The sequence below is a fragment of the Crotalus tigris genome, unplaced genomic scaffold (genome assembly GCF_016545835.1).
Source record: "Crotalus tigris isolate CLP2741 ecotype Arizona unplaced genomic scaffold, ASM1654583v1 scf7180000017742.2353718, whole genome shotgun sequence".
Lineage (NCBI taxonomy): Eukaryota > Metazoa > Chordata > Lepidosauria > Squamata > Viperidae > Crotalus > Crotalus tigris.
In genome coordinates this window covers 2025425-2045984 of record NW_024096609.1, presented here as the reverse complement: position 1 = coordinate 2045984, position 20560 = coordinate 2025425, and the positions used below count along the sequence as shown (strand labels likewise).

The window sequence follows — 20560 nt, the reverse complement described above, 5'->3', positions numbered from 1 at the left end:
TGAACCGCTGAACAGCTGATGTCCGCTGTTCATAGCGATTCAAACACTTACCCAGGAGGACGGCTACAAAGTAGCCGCCATCGCGCGCACAGATCCACCGGAATGTATTCTCTATACTTTTTAATTGGCTGTATCCCATCCTTCTTGTACTGGTCTTTGACCACAATAAAGATTTGATTTGCAATAAACAATAATAAACTGTTTGTGTAGAAACACATATCATAGGGTTTGAAGTCTACACAGATCAAAAAAAGGAAGGCAGAAAAGATAATACTTTCATCCCTTTATTAATTATGAGAGAAACAATAAGATCAATTGATGATACAGTTACCAGTTTGCATGATAGTTTATTTGTATTTGTATTGAAACATTTACTTTCAACCCGTAGGTTTTAACAAAATAGGAATAATATGTTTTACTGATTGTAGGGATGAACAAAAGGTAATATATTTGTTTCCTTGATTTATATCGTACATTTCATGCAAAAATTCAAGACAACATAGAGAGTACTTCACCCTCCCATTTTTCCCCCAAAAACCTTGTGAGGTAGATTAGACAGAGAGAGACAGCACAAGTTAGCAAAAGACAGATAGTTTTAAATTCAGGGACTTAATTCCCAATATATGGCAAGGAAATCAAAGATAGCCTATAAAATAAATCCTGTGATTTCACCAGCAAATCTTTGGCACTGGGAGATGGTTCTGACTGACAGCAAGAAAAGTAAATGCTGTGATTCAGGAAGACAGAAATCTGGTGGAAGAGGAATTGATGATTCACTGTGATTAATTTCAGACTCTTGTAATCTAGAACTGAAACACCTAGTATTTCACATTTATGGATAACAGCCATCCTTAAAAAGAAGAAGAAGAGACTTCTTTAAGGGCAGGATAAAAGCAAATGAAATTAATCAGCAAAACAGAGCCAACTTGGTAACGTTGTAGAGAAACCAATCGAAGGATGGTTAATTATTCATACTCTCTAATTTCCTCTGTAACAAGAATAGGTATTTCCAACTAATTTTTGTAAGAAGAAAATAATGGAGATTTAGGGATTTAGTGTAGAGGTTGAAGGCACCAGATTAGATCCAGGGATCAATAAGTTCTAATCCTGCCTTAGGTCCAAAGGGTGACTTTCTGTAAGAGAAAGGCAATAGGAAAATACAAAAATGTAGCCAAGAAATCTATAGTAGCCAATAATTAATTGAACACCCACGGAGACACACAAACGTACACAGTACATTAAGCACACTGAGAATTCTGGTTTTTACCTTGCAAAAGAATCAGTTCCTTAAAAGCAATAATAAACACTAGTTGCTTCATACGCTTCGGCCAAAATGTTCCCAGGGAAATAAATAAACTTTATTTTTGAGCAAACACCACTGGAAAACCCTGCCTTGTGATGAGACCAGCAGCTCTGATAGCTTGCAAAAAAAAAAAAAATACTGCCAATGTCAAAAGGCATCACAGAAGTTCTTTCAGACAATAAACTGTCCAAAAGCAGGGTGTTTTCTGACAGTTGAAGTTTGCTTCACGGAACAGAGTGGCTTATAATGTTATTGACAGATCTCCAGGAGCCTTTGTATGTTGAGAAACGGCTAATATAAAAAGTAAGCTTGGTTGCACTTTGCTATATATATATATTTTTTACAGACAAGAGAATAACAGAAAACTCTAAATGCCAGGAATCATTGGGCAACTTTCCATTGGCAGGCAAGATTATTTGTACCTATGGCTGAGGATGCTGGTTCCACTAAAACCAATTCCTTACCAGTCTTTTTATGGCTGCGTGTATCTCACTGTTCCTCAGGCTGTATATGAAAGGGTTGAGCATAGGGGTGACTACTGTATAGAATATTGATGCCACTCTCAGCCTTGAGACAGAATAGGAAGATGATGGGCGGAGGTAGGTGCCTATCACAGTGCCATAAAACAAAGCCACAGTGGTGAGGTGGGCACTGCAAGTAGAGAAAGCTTTGTACTTCTTGGACTTAGATGGAAGCTTCACCACCTTCATGACAATGAAGATGTAAGAGAAAATAATGAGAAGCAGAGGCCCAAGAGCAAGGGTTGTTCCTTCGCTCAAAAGAAGCTTATCAACAATGGAGGTGTCTGAACAAGAGATTTTCAATAAAGGATGGAGGTCACAGAAAAAATGGGGGATTTCTCGGGAAGCACAGAAGGTAAAATTAGATACTAACAGGATGTACAACAAAGAGTGGGAGTGAGCCAGGAGCCAAGATCCAGCAGCCAACAGAAGGCAGTACTTGAAGCTCATGACTCTGGCATAGTGCAATGGGTGGCAGATGGCTACATAGCGGTCATATGCCATGGAGGCCAAGAGAAAGTTATCTGTCGCAGCAAAACTCACAAAGAAATACATCTGTGTCAGGCAACCATTATGGGATATTGCTTTCGTCTGGGTCACTAAGTTGTATAGCAATTTGGGCACTGCAGCAGAACTGAATCCAAGGTCAGCCAATGACAAGTGACAGAGGAAGTAATACATGGGAGTGTGGAGGAGATTGGTACTGGAGAAGATCAGCAAGATTATCAAGAGATTTCCTAGCAGACAAAGTAGGTACATACAGAGGAAGATGGGAAAGAGAAGCACTTGGAGGTCTGGTGAGGAGGAGAAACCCATAAGGATGAATCCAGCAAAGATGGTTTGATTCTTCTGCTCCATGTTCATCATGCAACTCAGGCATTTAGGACCAAGTTCTTGTCTACTTCTCTGCTCTGTATTTCAGCTAGATAAAAAGGTAATAAACTAGTTTGAGAGATAGAAATAGATGTACAGCTGTTAAATATTATCCATAGGAATTTTGCTTATGAAAGACATACAGCTTATTTTAATTTGCATTCCAACAACTGAAAAAAGCCACTCCCTCCAAATATGGCCAAGGTCTGCATAAATCTCTCCTTTTTCACTTTTTCTGAGCAACTGAGAATCTTGTTGATATATTAGGACTAGTTTTGTTTGTTTTTAGATACTGTAGATGGGGGAATATACAATGAGAAATTATTTATGAGCGTTAAAATAGGGGAATGGACGTTAAAAGAAAAGTTTCTGATAATTGGACTGATTAATTAAGAACGTTATTTTTTAAAAAATGACAAAAGGGCTCCAGAATTCCTTTGCCAATAACCCAGTTCCTTCTTCCTATAAATTAAGCTGAAATGGCTTAATTTAGGGGAATAGTAATGGTGCAGAGAGTTGACTGGTTGCCCAGAAAACGATGTAAAATAGTATTATTAAGTGAACAAGGCTACAGTTATAAAGAAATTAGAAGAAAAAGTGGTGGAAACTTAACCAAAGGTGGCATTTCTACTGTACACTTTTCCCAAAAGGTTTCCACAATTTTGGCATATACTACTGTATATGCAGACACAAAGGAAAGGGGGAGATAAAGCTGAATAAAGCACTAAGAAGATCATATTCTTTGCCCATAAAATATAATTGGATACGTTACCATAGCTCTACTGGAATTGGAAGCCTTGATGTCTTCACTAAAAATGGATCTCTTTCATGAGGATGATACACCTTGTTACAATCATTCACCTAAGAACAAAGTCTTTGCAGTGTAACCTTTTTCTTCCTGAAGCAGAGGTGACTAAGCAGTGGTATAAATAGGACCCTTATTGTAATGAGATGGAGATATTTCATTTTCATTGTGGCTCCCCAAGGAAAGAAAATATAAGTTATGAAGACACTCTTCAGGGAACTTGTTAATCAAAAATAAAACATTCAACAGGAATACCAAGCAATCTAAAATTGGCTAGGTTGGTGGATACCAAACATAACTGGTTTTTTTTAATAAACAAGACTTTATTGGGGCAAACAGTATTATTCTCAATGTGCTGGATCTCCAGAAGTCTACTTCCCAACAGCAAACATCACCGGTTGTAGTGTGCAGTCTTATATTAGGAAACCTGTATATTATCACCAGTATATTAATATTATGGATCAGAGTAGGACTTGCTTTTTCTCATCTGGTAGGGTATTATCAATATATATCACTCGCTTTAGAAAAAGTAGCTTTGAAAGCTTAAATAAGTAAATAGCAACAACACCTAGTGGGCAAATCTGCATAACACTTTAATCCAGTTGCAAACTCTGAGAACATACCACTGCAGTCTTAATACTGCTTATTCTCCACTCAGCTATTTGTATTTCAAAAAAACTTGATTTGCAGGGTTAAATGTATTGTTTTATCCGCTTACTGTAAAAAGATTTGGTTGATACATTTAAATTATTGTGAGAGGTACAATTACAAGGATCATTTTTAAAATTGATAGGCATGAATCTACCACCATTAGCCTTACCCAATTATTTTATTCCTCCCATGGAGAATGCATTTTCCTCTTCCACACTTAGAATGGACCTCTTCTATAACTTTCTTTTTCAAGTGAAGGCAAGTATTTGCCTGTTTTCAGGTTTCCTACTGTTGCAACAAGGTTCCTCTTCTGCACAAACAGTATCCATAAAGCTTCCTATTATCTGCATAACTTTGCACTTGCTTGGCGAAAGTGTGATGATGTTTTCATAATATAATCCATATACTGGATTACTCATGATAAGAACAGTAAAATATCTATATTTCTCTATTCTTTTCATGTCTGCCAATAGTCATTCAGCTGCCCTGTGTTAGTTGGGGAAGGGTGGGCCACAGGATCATCTGCAGGGCTGCTGTGAGGAATAATCTAACTGCTTGGCTTATAATAAGTCATGCACATCCCACTCAGAGGTGGATTCCACCTAGGAAGGTCTAGCTAAGATGCCTGGGTCTTGCAGTGTAAGCTAGAATGAGTTTGAATTGGTGACTCTCGAGGAAGTGGACAGGATTCTCCAAGCTGTTTACATCTATGTCTCTCCCAGGTTGTTGAAGGCACTCAAAAGCTATCCTGCAGTTGGGTCCATGCTGTGGAGTTGGCCTGTTTCAAGGAGAGCCTTGAAGGAGGAGGCAATGTGCTCCCTCAAGAGGCTGTGCCTGGAATCAACGAATTTTTTTATACAGTTATTGTCATGTCTTCAACTTTCCATTTAAAAATGGGACCTTCTCTGTTGTTGAGAAGATGGTCAGAGTCCAGTTAAGTTGGGAGGAAGCAAATTATTGATATCTGTTCCAGCATTCAAGGACTTAGTATGGAGTCAGTAATAATTATGTTTGTCAATGACTTTTGATGTTGTTGGGAGGGATGGTGCATTCATTGACCTCTCCTTGATTTCTCAGCCGCTTTGGATACAGTCTCAATATCTTTTTGGACTGGCTGTGAGGTTTGGGAAATGGGGCACCATATTAGGTTGGTTCTCCTTTTTCCTTCATGGCAGTTTCTGATTGGTATTGACAGAGGGGTAGAGATTGCACCCTCAGCCCCTTCTATGAGTGGTGCCACAGGGCTCAATAATCTCTCCCCTCTTGTTTAACATCTATATAAAACCATAATGTGATATCATATGTCAGTTTGGGGTATAGTATCAAGAAAGCCATTAAAACTCTCCTGTTCCAGCAGGCCTGGGTTGATGTCCCCGGGGGGGGGATACGATTGGGGCATGCTGTATGAATGCACTTATTTTTATTGTTATATTTATTGTTTTAATTTTGTACGCCACCCTGAGTCCCTAGGGATTGGGCGGCATATAAATTTTATTAATAAATAAATAAACAGATTGTTGATACCCATTTATACATATCAACTCTGCATTGTTCAAGTGATATAGTTGATGTCCTGTCTTGATTGTACCAAGATTGAATGGCTGTACCTATTAGGACTCCCTAGATCCTAGGATTCTTTGTCTTTAATCTCTGTTTTTGGAAGGAATTGTACTTCCTCATTCAAATCTGGTGTGCAATCTAAGTGGAGGCATGGCAAGCAAACACATCTCCATGGAGAATGGAGATGATAACCATGGCAAAGACTGAAGAACTGGCAAGTACACTGGTTCTTCATAACCCTGGTCTTCCTTCCATCTGGACATGAAGAAGATGGGAGATCACGCATCTGTGCCTTGGATGGCTGCTCTTCCCTGGGGTTTCAGTGCTGGAAAATGAAAGGCTCAGTCATCAAGCTCATTAATTATGGCAGAGCCTTTCTCTAATCACTTTCAGAATTGCCTATTTAATTATCTTTAAAGTACTGAAGATCTTCAAAAAGGTGTTTGAAAAGCTGCTAATGAGTTTACCTTCACTTCTAAACCAAAGAAAAGGACTATATATTTATGAACTTAAAAAGCTGAAATAAATGGCAAAAAAGATAAATAAGATTTTGACCCAAGAAAGTTATAAATTATTTAAGTATCCAGACAAATTTGGAATATTGGAACTTTTACCTCAAGATTCTGGAATTAATTATATAAAATAAACAGATTTTGGGGGAGAACCAGAATTATTTTGTCTACTATAGGTCCTAACAGAGATTAGAGACCTTATGATTTAAATCAGGCACTAGAGGGGACTAAAAATTCTAGGGAAAAAGGAAGGGGGAAAAAACCTGCCTAGAGTTTTGATTGGGATTGGGATTTACAAAATTACACCAAAGGAATTATCTGAATAATGTCTTTTTATTCAACTTACAAAAGAGGCTTGAGGAAGTCCATGCAATGCGAGAAAGAAGAATTGAAGAGGGATTAAATCTGACAACAATATTTATTTATTTACTTATTTTATTTGTATTCCACCTTTATTATTTTTACAAATAACTCAAGGCAGTGGAGGTATCCAACACACCTTCCTCCTCCTATTTTCCCCAGAACAATAACTCTGTAAGGTGAGTTGGACTGAGAAAGAGTGACTGACGAATTTTAAAGATTAAAATTTTCAGAGTAAAAATAAGGAATATAAAGTTGCTTATTTGATCAAAGTTAAAATAAGATATGTGTCAAAGCAAGAACATTCAATGTTATGAGATTCTGCAATGGGTATGGACATTATTGAGATGGACAAGGGCTTTTTAAAAAAAATTGTGTTTCTTTTTTGAAAATTTTGTTATGCAAAGATCAATCTCTCCTTGTCCCTTTATCCTCCATTTTCTTTTCAATTTTTTTTTCTTAGAGCTATTTCTCTTGTTTTTGTAATTTGCTTTTGTTTGTTGTGTACAGCCCTTGATAGCTTTCAGCAGAAAAATAACGGGGAGAAAGTAATTAAAAAAATAATTCTAGATCTATGGGCAGGTTCTCCGGTTCAGCAAAAGGAATGGAGCTGTCCAGGGTCCTGTAGCTCTAGTCTTTTGTACAATGTCAGTGATAAATAATATCTAATCACTTCATCTGTTGGGGTCTCTTTCAATTCAGTTGCCTGCAATTTTTCTGAGATCGATGTCTTCTCCAGAATTTTCTTTACCTTTTACATTATGTGTCCAAAAGTTCAAGCTTAGCCTAATTTCACTTCATCTCCAATGAATTATTGAATTATTTTTGAAGTCCAAAGTTTTGCAAAATGCCATCAGGGTTAGGGAACATCAGATATAAAGAGCAAGTAGTTTGGGAGGAGAATTATCCATGTGCATATCATTCAAACACTTTCAGAATGGGGGGTCAGGAGCATTTGCTCTCGATTTGATCATGTAATATGTGCAAATTCTACCTGAAGTAGACAGTCCCAGACATACTAGAATATGTACCTGAATATGTAAGTGTAAATATAAAATGCCTTATAAAGATCATTACATTTCCAAATAAATGACAAAATTCCCATATCTGGAAATGTAATAATCTCAGTTGTGATGGAGAACATGCCAAAGAAGAACTTGACTCTGGATCAATACCTTCAAAATTAATCTCAGGCATGATGAATAAGAAGCCAGTTTGGTATGATGAAGTATTTTACGAAATTATTTTATTTCCCAATCAGGCTTCATTTTCCAAGCTGATATATCAGAAGAATGAAGAGAATTATTTCCTATTTGTTATCTTGCAGCTATGCCTGTTTATGGTGCTCATTATTAATAGGTGAATTTCTGCTCCTTTGGCAAAAAATAAATATGGCTCCATAAAGCTTTAAATCTTCACAGATCAGCACCCTGCAATTGTCTCACTGCATCATTCTCCAGCTGGGGGCATGGAAAAGCCAGGAGCCAGAAAGCCCTCACATACCATTACATTTCCACTTTGCATGAATAGAAAAACTGATAACTGTAGAGAGAAGGTGTGAAACCACCCTCTTCACATTTTAAGCAGGCAAGTGGACAGGAGCCATGGCATCTTAAGCCCAGAGGGCAAAAGGGACAACAAAGTAGATGCGAGCCACATCAAAAATGTTGCAAAGCTCCACTATTTCTGATTTATCTAATGTTGTGGCAGAGCTAAAAATAAATTGGCTAAGCTGCCCAGCATAGATAATAGCATGGGAACAGCACCAAAGATCTGGGTGGAAATATGACAAATTTATTAATACGTCAAATATGTCCATTAAAAAAAGAAAAATGCACTCTTAATCAAATCTTGTTTTAAATATTACTCAAACCTTCTTCCTGGGGCTTCAAAATATAATGGTAGCTTATTTCTACACTCATGGTTATTTATGTGATTAATCCATTTAAATCTAAAAGAGTAATGCTGGTGAAATGCATAGAAGTAACCCATATGTACATAAATTATATTAGGGCCATGCAGCTGAACTTTTAGAGTTTTATAATGGCACACAATCTTGGAAGATAACTTTACACACAGGACATAATAAATAGTATGGAATGTTATGAAGGTTAAAGAACATTATATATCATTTTACTGTCAGCCATTGTTTTCCAAACTGGCTCCAGGTTTATTATGTGGCACTCTCAGTTCTGCTCTGATTCCCCTCTTCTGCACCCAAACCCTTAGAAATTTCCTCATGGCCCCATGAATCCCACTATTCCTCAGGCTGTATATGAAAGGATTGAGCATAGGGATCACCACAGTGTAAAATATTGAAGCCACTTTCAACCTAGAGCCAGAATATGTGGAGGATGGGCGGATGTAGGTGCACATCAGAGTCCCATAGAACAAGGCAACAGTAGTGATGTGTGCAGTGCAAGTGGAGAAGGCTTTGTACTTCCCAGAAGCTGAAGGAACTTTCAACACCCTGAACATAATCAATATATAGGAGAGAAGAATGAGCATAATGGGCCCAAACATGGTTGCAGTACCTTCAATCATGAGCAGTGCTTCAGCAGAAGAGGTGTCTGAGCAGGAAAGTTTGAGTAAAGGATGGAGGTCACAGAAGAAATGGGGGATCTCCCGAGAGCCACAGAAAGAAAAATTAGCTATTGTAAATACATATAATAGGCCTTGAGAAAAAGAGAGGAGCCAAGACACAGCAGCCAAAATCAAGCAACGCTTATAGCTCATGATTATAGAATAATGAAGTGGTCGGCAGATAGCCACATAGCGGTCATATGCCATGGAGGCAAGGAGAAAGTTATCACTGGTACAAAAGACCACAAAGAAATACATTTGACTGAGGCATCCACTATAGGATATGGTGTTTTTCTGGGAGACCAAGATTTGCAACATCTTGGGTACAGCATTAGAACTGAATCCCAGGTCAGCCAATGATAGATGACTGAGGAAGAAATACATGGGGGCGTGAAAAAGGTCGCTATTGAAGAAGATCAGCAGCAGGATCAAGAGGTTTCCCAGTAAGCTAAGCAGGTACATGCAGAGGAAGAAGGGGAAGAGAAGTCCCTTGAACTCTGGTGAGGTGGAGAAACCCAGGAGAATGAATCCCGCAAAGTTGGTGCTGTTCTCCGGTTCTGTGTCCATGGCTCATCTGAAAATGAGAGTAAATGGGATTATATCATCGCTCCTTCAGTTTCATGAGTGTAATACTAAATAATCTCATGGGCTATCGCCCCTCACTGGATATTGCTGGAAATGGCACTGACTGTTCAGCACCCCACAACCTGCTGATTCCAAGGGGCAGTAAATTAACAATTTATTGTGTGTTCCTTTTTTTTTTTTTGTCTATCACTCTACTGGCTCTTTGTCTATGAGACTATAATCTCAGATTACCTCTTTCTGTTTTTGTTTTCAGGCATGCATATACAGTGCACTTGCTCTCTGACTCACCTCCTGGTGTGGTATAGTTAGTAAGATAGTGTGTTTTGCCTACCTGTATCATTGACTTCCTTAAATCTCAGTTCTTCACTAACCATCCCTCAGGTTAGATTCTTTCTGTCCTGCACAAATACCGGTGCCCTACCTCAGGTTTTGCAACACTCCTATGTAAAACAGTGAGCGAATGTCCTTTTAATTCAGTCTGAGCCAGTATGATCCTGCTGGAATGATTGGAAATGAAAAAATAGAACATATTTGGAGACAGGCAAGGCGTTGAATTCTAAACCTATCACATTCCAATGAAATGAGCTTTCATCAATCTCAGTGGATGCCTGATACGAAAAGGAGGAAGTTGTATGTCATTAGGTTCTGTATCGAGGACAACTCTGCCTTGCAGGTTGTCTTTAAAGGGAACAAGTGCAAACTGGAATCAGGTAGATAATAGAGGAATCAATCCACTGAAATAAACAATATTCCATCAATGGCATACTAAAATCAAATTCATGACTGGAGCTCAATATAGGAAGTTAACTATTTCAGTCTTGGTGAAAAGCTTCACATTTGCAAATGAACTTTATTTTCCTGTATGTCTGATTGATCTGACTCCATGTAATATTTTTCACACTTTTAAATGGGACATTTTCATTTTCACAGAAAATCAGGGGCAGATTTTGCCCCAATCAGGATGGTGTTTCTGTTCCATAGCAGAGAGAAAGGCATGCCAAGTTTCCTTCTTACAGTTTTTCCTACTTTGTTTCAAACCCCATCTTTATAGATACAGTAAAGCAGGGGTCTTCAAACATGGCCCTTTTATGACTTGTGGACTTCAGCTCCCAGAATTCCTCAGCCAGCATGCCTGGCTGAGGAATTCTGGGAGTTGAAGTCCACAAGTCATAAAAGGGCCTAGTTTGAAGACCCCTGCAGTAAGGTGTGTATTTTAAGAAAAACAGCGTGGAGTTTCTATCCAAATAAGGAAAATATTCCAACTGTAAACAGCTATTTTATTTCCTGAAAACTAAAAGCTCTCATTTAATACTATAGTATGTGCAGAAATTTGACAGAGGGATAATGCTAAATTAACTCAGCATGATACCCCTATAATACAGGAGGGGCTTGCACATTGTGAGGACAAACATTAAAGCATTTATTGAAAAAATTTAGGGATTGTAAGCTTCATGGGCAATCTTGATTAGAGATAACTCACTGGATCTCAGTTCACAAAATTAATCATTGGTTTCTGAAATATAATATCTGGCTGGGAATTTTGTTCATTTGCTGCAAAGCTTTCATTTTGTATCGTTAAACAGTCAACATCAACACATCTGAGAAAATTACTTGAAAGATTTAGTCTCACTTCGTTGAATCTCAGCAGTCTGAGATTGCTTGCTGGATGATCAAATTAAACGAACTGCCAAAAAACCAAAATCATTAGAGCTCTCCAACATGGAGGCAAAGCATCAAGAGATGGTAGAAATGGTCAGGAAAGAGGATTTGGATTTCTATCTGAAGTAAATGGTGAAACAGAAACGAGTATTTCTTGCTACCTGTAAAAGAAGATGGACAAGAGAGAGAAAAAACAGATCAGATCAGAACATCTAAGGTTGGAGAACCATCTTTCTTAGCACTGAAAATCATACAAATTAGACATAAAAACCTCACCAACCATGGAGGTGTTCAGTGGAGAGGAACATCTTGCACAACTGAACCTCTGTTTCATTCATTGCCCAGAAAAGAAAAGAGAAGAGAATATAAAGGTGGTGTGAAACTGGGTAAGAATGTCAGTGCTGTGAGCTTTGGTTTCCATGGAAGAAAACAGCAAGAGGACAGAGCTCTGCAGGGATCTTGTTAAAGAAACAACTACAGGGTTGTTGAGATTCTGTAATGTGAAATCCCCAGACCCACTGTACAACCACTAGCTCAGGGGTGTCAAACTCGCAATGTCACATGATGTGTCATGACGTATTGCAACTTTTTTTACATTGCCAACAATGGGGTGGGCACGGTTTTGCTATGATGCATCCGGCCCGCAGGCTGGCAGCTTGACACCCCTGTGCTAGCTGAACTCCCAACCTATGTCTTAGCAGATGAAAGCAATATACTGTACTGTAGCTGGGATAGGAGAGTAACCCTGAAGCAGAAATGGGAGAATACAATAGAGACATTGTTTCAGTGAAGGCTTCTCCAACATCAAATATCAATCAGCAGAATTTTCCAGGCACATAGGATCAGTAAGTAAACAGTTGGTAGAGTTCGGTCCACCAATTTTGAAGGGTACCAGATGGAAGAGGTTAGTCTAATTAGACATAGGCATGACTGTGCTCATCCTTTAGACCAGAGGTTCTTAACCTTTTTGAACGAATCGCCCCCTTGAACCAATGAGGAAGTTGTCATCGCCCCCCTCCCCAACATAACCTCTCAATCAAACATAGGAAATAATTCTTCAATTTATGCAAACACTTTTTTTGTTTTCTTTAAAATTGTCATCAGGACATGTCGATGCAAATAATTTATTTCCAGTCTTTTTCCCATATCTCAACTGTGTGAAAAATTCTGGTGCCATCTCACCTTACATTCTTCACCGACAAAATAGCCAGGACTCCGGCACGCCTTCCTGGCCAGCTGGGCCAACGGTCCCACATCTAGGGATCGCAGGAGATGCTCTCCCTCAGGGCCACGGCTTGCAGGAAGGCTGGCCCACTCAGCTGAGGCTCTGGCGGGCTGCTCCCAGCGGGGATCCCGGGGATCCCCCACGTGGTTCCCCAGCCACGTGCCCCTGGGACAGGGCCAGCCAGGGAAATGGACTTCCTAACTGTGCTTCTCCCAGGGGGCGGGACACCTGGGTGCAGGGCCAACCAGGAGATCTGCAAGGGGGCAAATCCGCATCAGAGAGAGAGAGAGAAGCCCAAGTGCCTCTCTCTGCCTCTGTCTCTCTCTTCAAATGGCGGAGGAGGCTCGGAGCCACAGGGGCAGGCTCAAAAGTGTCCTCAAAACTTCTTGCTCCATCGCCCCCATATCACCCCCTTTTCATTCCTTTGTCCCCGCATCATCCTTTTTCATTCCATCGCCTCCCTGAAAAATGAAATCGCCACCTGGGGGGCGATATCACCCAGGTTAAGAACCACTGCTTTAGACAATGCTGTCAGTCATTTGGAAGACTAGCCATTTGGGACAATGAGGATTTGGTTAATTAGTAGGTTAGGCTTTTTTTAAAGGTTGTTCCCACTTCCTCTGCTCAATCTTTCCTTTCCATTTCTTGAATGATCCAAGGAAATTGCATGCCTATGGTCCTGCAAGGCCTTCATTGCCACTAGGAAAGATCCCTGTACACCAGAAATGCATTTTCAGCTGTTGGAATATCTAATTCTGGAGTATAAATCAGTACCGTGCTCGTGTAGAAGAGGGTTGGAAAAGGAGTAGGGTGGTAACTGTTACCATTTTCCCAATAGAACGTACCTTTTCTCCCAGCATTCCTTAAATAGGCCTTGAGACCAGAATCCTGATCATATCTCTATGCATCTGAGCAGAAATATAACCTTTATTAATTTGTATGTAACAATAAGGAGTGCTCTCTCCCCTTGAAAGCCAGCTAGATATTTTATTGGCTCATTATATGTGCATAGATTTTTTTTAATTCTTCAACGCTATCATTCCCCAATTCTCAGGGTAATTTACACAATACAAAATAAGATATTTACATATATATTTTTACCAATAAGGAAAATGACTCTGAATATAAGAGTTTGGTTCCTCAAAAGATTAGACAGAAAAAGAAGTCATCTGCCACCGTTACTCTCTTCTCAGCATATTTAAGCTGACCTTCCCAGATTAATAACAAATTATTTGCAGCAAATTCTAGTCATCTTTACTGGTGAATATCAGTAAACTATTTCAAAAGCAAATTGTCCCACATGATATATGCCAGGAGGGCAGGACTTGCATTTTTCAATAATTCCATATTTATTGGATAATATACACCGTTATAAATTTTATCCATTTATCCCAAACAGCAAGAAATTTCTCTTGCGTTTGTCCCTTTAAGAAAGCCGAAATCTTTGCCATTTCCGCCAAATGAGACACTTTAAGAAACCATTCCTGCAATGTAGGCAAAGATTCCTTCTTCCAATATTGTCCTACTAACAGCCTCGCAGCTGTTATCAAGTTTAACATCAATATAACCTCCTTTGTGTCACAATCAGTAACTATACCTAACAAAAATAATTGTGGAGTAAATTTTACCCTCCTTTTAAAAATTCTCTGGATATTCCACCATATCTTAATCCAGAATGCTTTTATCTCTCTGCACGACCACCAAATATGATAATAAGTAGCATCCATACAACCACATCTCCAACATTTAGGTTGTAAGTCAGGGTACATAAAAGACATTTTTTGTGGATCAAGGTGCCATCTATAAAACATTTTATAAAAATTCTCCCTTAAGTTCTGTGCTTGTGTAAATTTGACATTTCTCACCCAAATAATTTCCCAGGTGTCCAATGGAACTGGCTCACCAAAATTCTGCGCCCATCTAATCATACAATCTTTAATTAGTTCCGTTTCTGAATCCAATTCAACTAAAACCCCATAGATCCTCTTAATGTGGGTTTGTCTTTGATCCTTCACTTGCTTAATAAGATTTTCATCTTCTCTGTAAAAACCCACCTTACAGTCCATCTTCCATCTATCTAATAATTGCCTATATTGGAACCAAGAATAAATAATATTTTCTTGTGCTAACTCTTCCCGTAATTTTAACTGCCAGTTTTGTCCATCCCATTTAAGTAACTGTCTATAGGACACCATATCCATTTTAACCCCTCTTTTTATTCCTTCTATTGCATGCCAAGGTACGGCCCATAATGGTACTTTAAAATCACTTTTGTAATATTTTCTCCAAACCCTAAGTAAAGAAATTCTTAAGATATGAGATTTAAAAGCCCAATCCATTTTTTTATTAAATATTAAATAGGCATGCCACCCAAAAAGTAAATTCCATCCCTCTAAGTGAAGTATATCAGAATTTGTCAAATTTACCCAGTCACTAACTAATGTTAAAACCACCGCATCATAATATAATTTCAAATTCGGCACCTTGAGTCCTCCCCTCTCACGGAAATCTTGCATAATTTTAAATTTAACCCTTGGCTTTTTCCCTGCCCAAATAAATTTATTAAGGCCTTTCTGCCACTCAGTTAAATTGATCTCATTCTTCAAAATCGGTATCATTTGGAACAAAAAGAGAAACTTGGGTAGAATATTCATTTTTATCACTGCAAAAATATGGAACGCTTCACGAATTTGCGTGTCATCCTTGCGCAGGGGCCATGCTAATCTTCTCTGTATCGTTCCAATTTTAGTATATGTGCTGCCGAAGCGAGCACAATATACACCGTTATAATTATATAGTTTATGTTGTGTCCTGAGCCTGCAAAAGCAGGCTCGGGACATTGCAATGGTCCCGGGCTGTTGCAAGCTGCCCGGGACCAGACTAAGTGGCACCAGCCTGCGCACATGCGCAAGGCACAAAGTGCGCCATCTCTTTATAAACTTTTTGCCCGGGGATTCTATTTAGAGTCGGAGCCTCCGAGTTGAGTTGGAGTGAGCAGAAGAAGAATAAAGCAGTTGTTGGCTTCAGAATGTGTGCTCTTCTTTCGCCATTAACTCGAGGACTTAACACTGGTGATGAAGGTGGGATGATCGCAAGCTGAAAGAAGGCTTGTAAGACTTACCCAAGGAGTCCTTGAGGAGAGGAAGATGGCATTAAATTCAGCACCTGGCCTGCCAGTACAGTGTCACTGGAGGTAAGCTGGCTGATAGACCCCTTCCTCAAAGTAGAAGTAAGGATGGCGAAGATAGGGCGGTTGTCCGAATTCGATGTTGTTCACCCAGGAAGATGGGAGTCTTATGTCACTAGAGTAGAAAATTACTTTAGAGTGAATCAAGTTAGAGAAGATGGCTTGAAGGCTGCAACTTTGCTGTGTGTCTGTGGTCAAGATGCGTTTGAAATTGCGGAAAATTTGGCAGCTCCTGCTCCTCTAGAGTCTGTCACGTATACAGACTTAAAGAAGTTATTAAAGGAACATTTTCAGCCTAAGCTGTCTGTCATTGCATGGAGACACACGTTTGAACAGAGGGATCAGAGAGCAGGTGAATCAGCCAAAGAATTCATTGCAGCCTTGAGAAGAGCAGCCAAGCCCTGTGAGTTTAAAGACTTAGAAGAAAGGCTGAGAGACCGTTCTGTATGCGGTTTAAGGAACAGAGATTTGCAACAGAGGCTCTTTGCAAAGGAAGATATCTCATTCCAAGATGTTCATATGTTCATATTAGTAAAGTTGGAAGGGACCTTGGAGGTCATCTAGTCCAACCCCCTGCTCGGGCAGGAAACCCTACACCATTTCGGACAAATGGCTGTCCAGTCTCTTCTTAAAAACTTCCAGTGTTGGAGCATTTACTGCTTCTGGAGGCAAGCTGTTCCACTGATTAATTGTTCTCACTGTCAGGAAGTTTCTCCTTAGTTCTAGGTTGCTTCTCTCCTTGATTAGTTTCCACCCGTTGCTTCTTGTCCTGCCTTCAGGTGCTTTCGAAAATAGCTTAATTCCCTCTTCTTTATGGCAGCCCCTGAGATATTGGAATACTGCTATCATGTCCCCCCTTGTCCTTCTCTTCGTTAAACTAGACATACCCAATTCTAGCAACCGTTCCTTATATGTTTTAGCCTCCAGTCCCCTAATCATTTTTGTTGCTCTTCTCTGTACTCTTTCTAGAGTCTCAACATCTTTTTTGCATCGTGGTGACCAAAACTGGATGCAGTATTCCAAGTGTGGCCTTACCAAGGCATTGAAGAGTGGTATTAATACTTCACGTGATCTTGATTCTATCCCTCTGTTAATGCAGCCTAGCACTGTGTTGGCCTTTTTGGCAGCTGCAGCACACTGCTGGCTCATATTTAGGTGATTGTCTACTAGGACTCCGAGGTCCCTCTCACAGTTACTACTATTGAGCATGGTGCCACTTATGCTGTACTTGTGCATTTGGTTTTTCTTGCCTAAATGTAGAACCTTGCTTTTTTCACCATTGAATTTCATTTTGTTAGTTAGTGCCCAGTGTTCAAGTCTGTCCAGATCCTTCTGTATCTTAAGCCTGTCTTCTGGAGTGTTGGCTATTCCTGCCAGCTTGGTGTCGTCTGCAAATTTGATGAGTTCCCCATCTATCCAGAATAATCCAGAAGCAGTTTCCGCGCATCATGAGGAATTCCAAGAAGGCTCGGAGGAGGATCCTGAAGATGAGGTGGATCATCTTTACCCATTCAAGGATCCTGAAGATGAGGTGGATCATCTTTACCCATTGCTTTCAACGGGAAAAGGAAAGGAAAGCAAAGAGAAAACTCCACTGCAACAAATACCCAGGAAGGTCAAGGTTGTTCTCAAAATCTGAGGAGGTCATAGAGGGTTAGAAGACTTCCCAAACACCTTGAAGAGTATGTGAAGTTGCTGTCAAGCCAAGGGAAATAAGGAAGGTGCCTACTGCTTGGGGGAACTGGAATTGTGGGTATTGGACACTCAATTGCAAAACAATAGCACGGCACCATGTTATAGAGTGGCTATTTAGTAGCTGCAACAGTATGTGCAGTTCCATAAGGGATAGCACACCACGTCCCTTTGTGAGGTCGCGTATACCTATTTATATAGGTTGATTAAGTTTCAGCCGGGGGAAAGGGGTGTTGTGTCCGGAGCCTGCACAAGCAGGCTCAGGACATTGCAATGGTCCCGGGCTGCTGCAAGCTGCCCGGGACCAGACTAAGTGGTGCCAGCCTGCGCGCATGCGCAAGGCGCAAAGTGCGCCATCTCTTTGTAACCTTTTTGCCCGGGGATTCTATTTAGAGTCGGAGAGGCCTGCGAGCCTCCGAGTTGTGTTGGAGTGAGCAGAAGAAGAAGAAAGCAGTTGTTGGCTTCAGAATGTGTGCTCTTCTTTCACCATTAACTCGAGGACTTAACAGTTTATATAATTATGCATGTTTTAAAAATTCTGAAATTGCCCTTAGTGATTCATGGGTGAAACAGATTTTGCTTTTAAGGAAATAAAATAAGTTAAATCATACTTCTACTATAATGGTTCAACAGGCTTCAAGATTTCTTCTGTTTCTAAGAATTCTTTCGTTTGCAAGAATTTCTAAGAACAGATTTTGTTTTTAAGGAAATATATTAAATAAGGCAAGACATTCTTCTACCCTAATGGATCAATGGGCTACAAGAATTCTTCTGTTCCTAAAAAAAATTCCCAGCAGCAGACCCCATTTCTCCCTACTGAGTACTTCTTCTTCTTCTTGTGCCATATCCGTTATCGGACATTGGCGATCATGTTGGTGATCCTGTCTTTATCAGCAGCCGCACGAAAAAGTGCTGCTGAGTTTTGTCCAAACCAATCCCTTAGATTTTGAAGCCATGATGTTCTTCTTTTGCCTGGACCTCATTTGCCTTCAATCTTTCCCCAGGATTAAATGGAGAGTTTAAATGAGTTCTAGACAAGTAGAAACAGAGATAACTACAAGTTGCCCGATCGTGAAGACAACATTGCTCGCATAAACCTGCAACCAATTCAGTAAACTGGAAAATTGTCTCCATATGAGACTGCAGCTGGTACATTGAGAAAATGGGGGAGCTTATTAACCAGTGAGTCATGGAAAGCACAATGCCTCCAAATATTTATTTCATAAATCCCTAACTCATTCACATTTCAAAGTTCCTTTCCCCATTATTTTTCTTTATGTATCTGCTGGCTGTCCTATGGAAAATGCAGCTCCCCAGGGTTCCACACCCTTCGTGATTTAGAGTGACCTCCGTTAGTGTTCCAAAAAGCTAAAAAATCAGGAAAATACACAAATAAGTTTCCTTGGCCAAGCTGCTTCAGTGAGTGTTGTTGATGGTGGCCATGCATCTACAAGCAAAAACATCTCCTATTCTTCATTCAGCTGACCTCGACCCACAAAGGTGTTACTCTGCTGATCAATTACTTCACCACTGCAAGCCTCAAGAATATAGGATCATCCCAAGGCTGAAACTGGCTTCTGACATCCAAACTCTCAAACAACTCACTATGCAAAATAGACCACTCAGGCAGCAAAGAAAGATTCTGGCAGCCCTGACTGAAAGCATGTTTCAGAGGTGAAGCCACTATGAAAAGTGATGTTGGGTTATACAGGCAGTCCACAGTTTACGACACAATTGAGCCCAACATTTCTGTTGCTAAGCGAGACATTTTTAAGTGAATTTTGCCCCATTTTACAACCTTTCTTGCCAGTTGTTAAGTGAATCACTGCACTTAATAAGTTAGTAACCCATTGACTTTGCTTGTCAGAAATTCACAAAAGGTGAGCACAGGACCCCAGGACACTGCAACCATCATAAATATGAACTAATCACCAAGCATCTGAATTTTGATCACGTGACCATGGGGATGCTGCAAAGGTCGTAACTGTGAAAAACAGCCATAAATCACATTTTTCAGGGCCATTGTTACTTTGAACAGTCACTAAATGAACTGTTGTAAATCGAGGATTACCTGTATTATGTTTCTAGATTTGGGATAGGGAGGCAGATTGAAGAATATTGCAAAGACAGCTATGCCTCGGAGTACTCACCCTTGGCTCCTGGTGAAAAACTTATTAACAAATATGATTTTTTTTTCTTATTTAACACCCAATATTATAGTAAAAAGCGTTGTAGACCTCAAAGCAGAAAAGAGGCTAGTAGCTAGGAAGTTAAGATTGCTCTTTCCTGAAATAGATGGTAGGTCAATACAGTATTATAGAAACTGTATTATAGAACAATGAAAAAATATTGGTATGCAATTTATCTTATAAAGTGTCTTATTTGCCTTTGGCTAGCTCAGGGGTAGGCAGCCTTGGCTCTTTTATGACTTGTGGACTTCAGCTCCCAGAATTCCTGAGCCAGCTGTATGAACACAGTCATTGCAATTTGGAAGCCATAGTTTATGGCATAGTGTTATGTGATCCATGGCTTACCAGGTTCCACAAATGCCAGTGTTCAGCAAATATGACTAAACAAACTATAATTAAATTTCTGAGCCAGGCTATTCTCTTTGGATAGCTCACAGTAGCCCAGCATGCTTTATCTCATTCCGTTACTGTATTATATAAGACAAATAGCGTTTTTCAAACCCTCATCATCTCAAGATCCAAACGATTGATTCTGCAAACAGAAAATTGGACCCCATGTAGCTAGAGTTTGATCATTGAATGAGCTTCTCTCACTTGGAAGAAACAGCTCTCAGCTCAAATATGTCCTTTTTTCCCCAATGAAACGGCACATGGATACATGAATGGACATAGCTCCATTGGGACTTGCTTAATATTTATTTATTAGATTCATGTGCTGCCCATCTTGTTAACTCTAATACTACTGGACATGGCCAATACTTTTTAAAAGAACCAGGTATGTCTAGGGAAGCATTATCTCAGACCTTTCATCTCTATCTTTTCAAATTCAAATAAGATAACAGTTAGCAGTGGCCC

At 39.7% G+C, this 20560-nt stretch overlaps 2 protein-coding genes and 1 non-coding gene across 5 annotated transcripts; all 3 read right to left on the bottom strand.

The window, feature by feature from the left end:
* Window positions 1–268: 268 nt before the first annotated feature.
* LOC120306653 (olfactory receptor 1L4-like) lies at window positions 269–3606 on the bottom strand. Its single transcript, XM_039340263.1, has 2 exons — window positions 3470–3606; window positions 269–2746 (listed from the first exon to the last, which is right to left on the bottom strand). Exon 2 carries the CDS (start codon window positions 2689–2691, stop codon window positions 1750–1752), a length of 942 nt encoding a protein of 313 aa, XP_039196197.1. The 5' UTR covers window positions 2692–2746; window positions 3470–3606; the 3' UTR covers window positions 269–1749.
* A 3187-nt stretch (window positions 3607–6793) lies between these two features.
* Window positions 6794–12129, bottom strand: LOC120306643 (olfactory receptor 1G1-like). Of its 3 annotated transcripts, none has more exons than XM_039340249.1 (3): window positions 11693–12129; window positions 11365–11573; window positions 6794–9742 (listed from the first exon to the last, which is right to left on the bottom strand). In XM_039340249.1, exon 3 carries the CDS (start codon window positions 9733–9735, stop codon window positions 8725–8727), a length of 1011 nt encoding a protein of 336 aa, XP_039196183.1. In that variant the 5' UTR covers window positions 9736–9742; window positions 11365–11573; window positions 11693–12129; the 3' UTR covers window positions 6794–8724. The 3 variants fall into 3 exon arrangements, with proteins under 3 accessions (XP_039196183.1, XP_039196184.1, XP_039196185.1); XM_039340250.1 differs by having other exon boundaries at window positions 11384–11573; XM_039340251.1 differs by having other exon boundaries at window positions 11689–11735.
* Window positions 12130–15303: 3174 nt separating this feature from the next.
* Window positions 15304–15410, bottom strand: LOC120306664. Its single transcript, XR_005556366.1, has one exon. It is a non-coding gene; the product is annotated as a U6 spliceosomal RNA (small nuclear RNA).
* Window positions 15411–20560: the final 5150 nt, after the last annotated feature.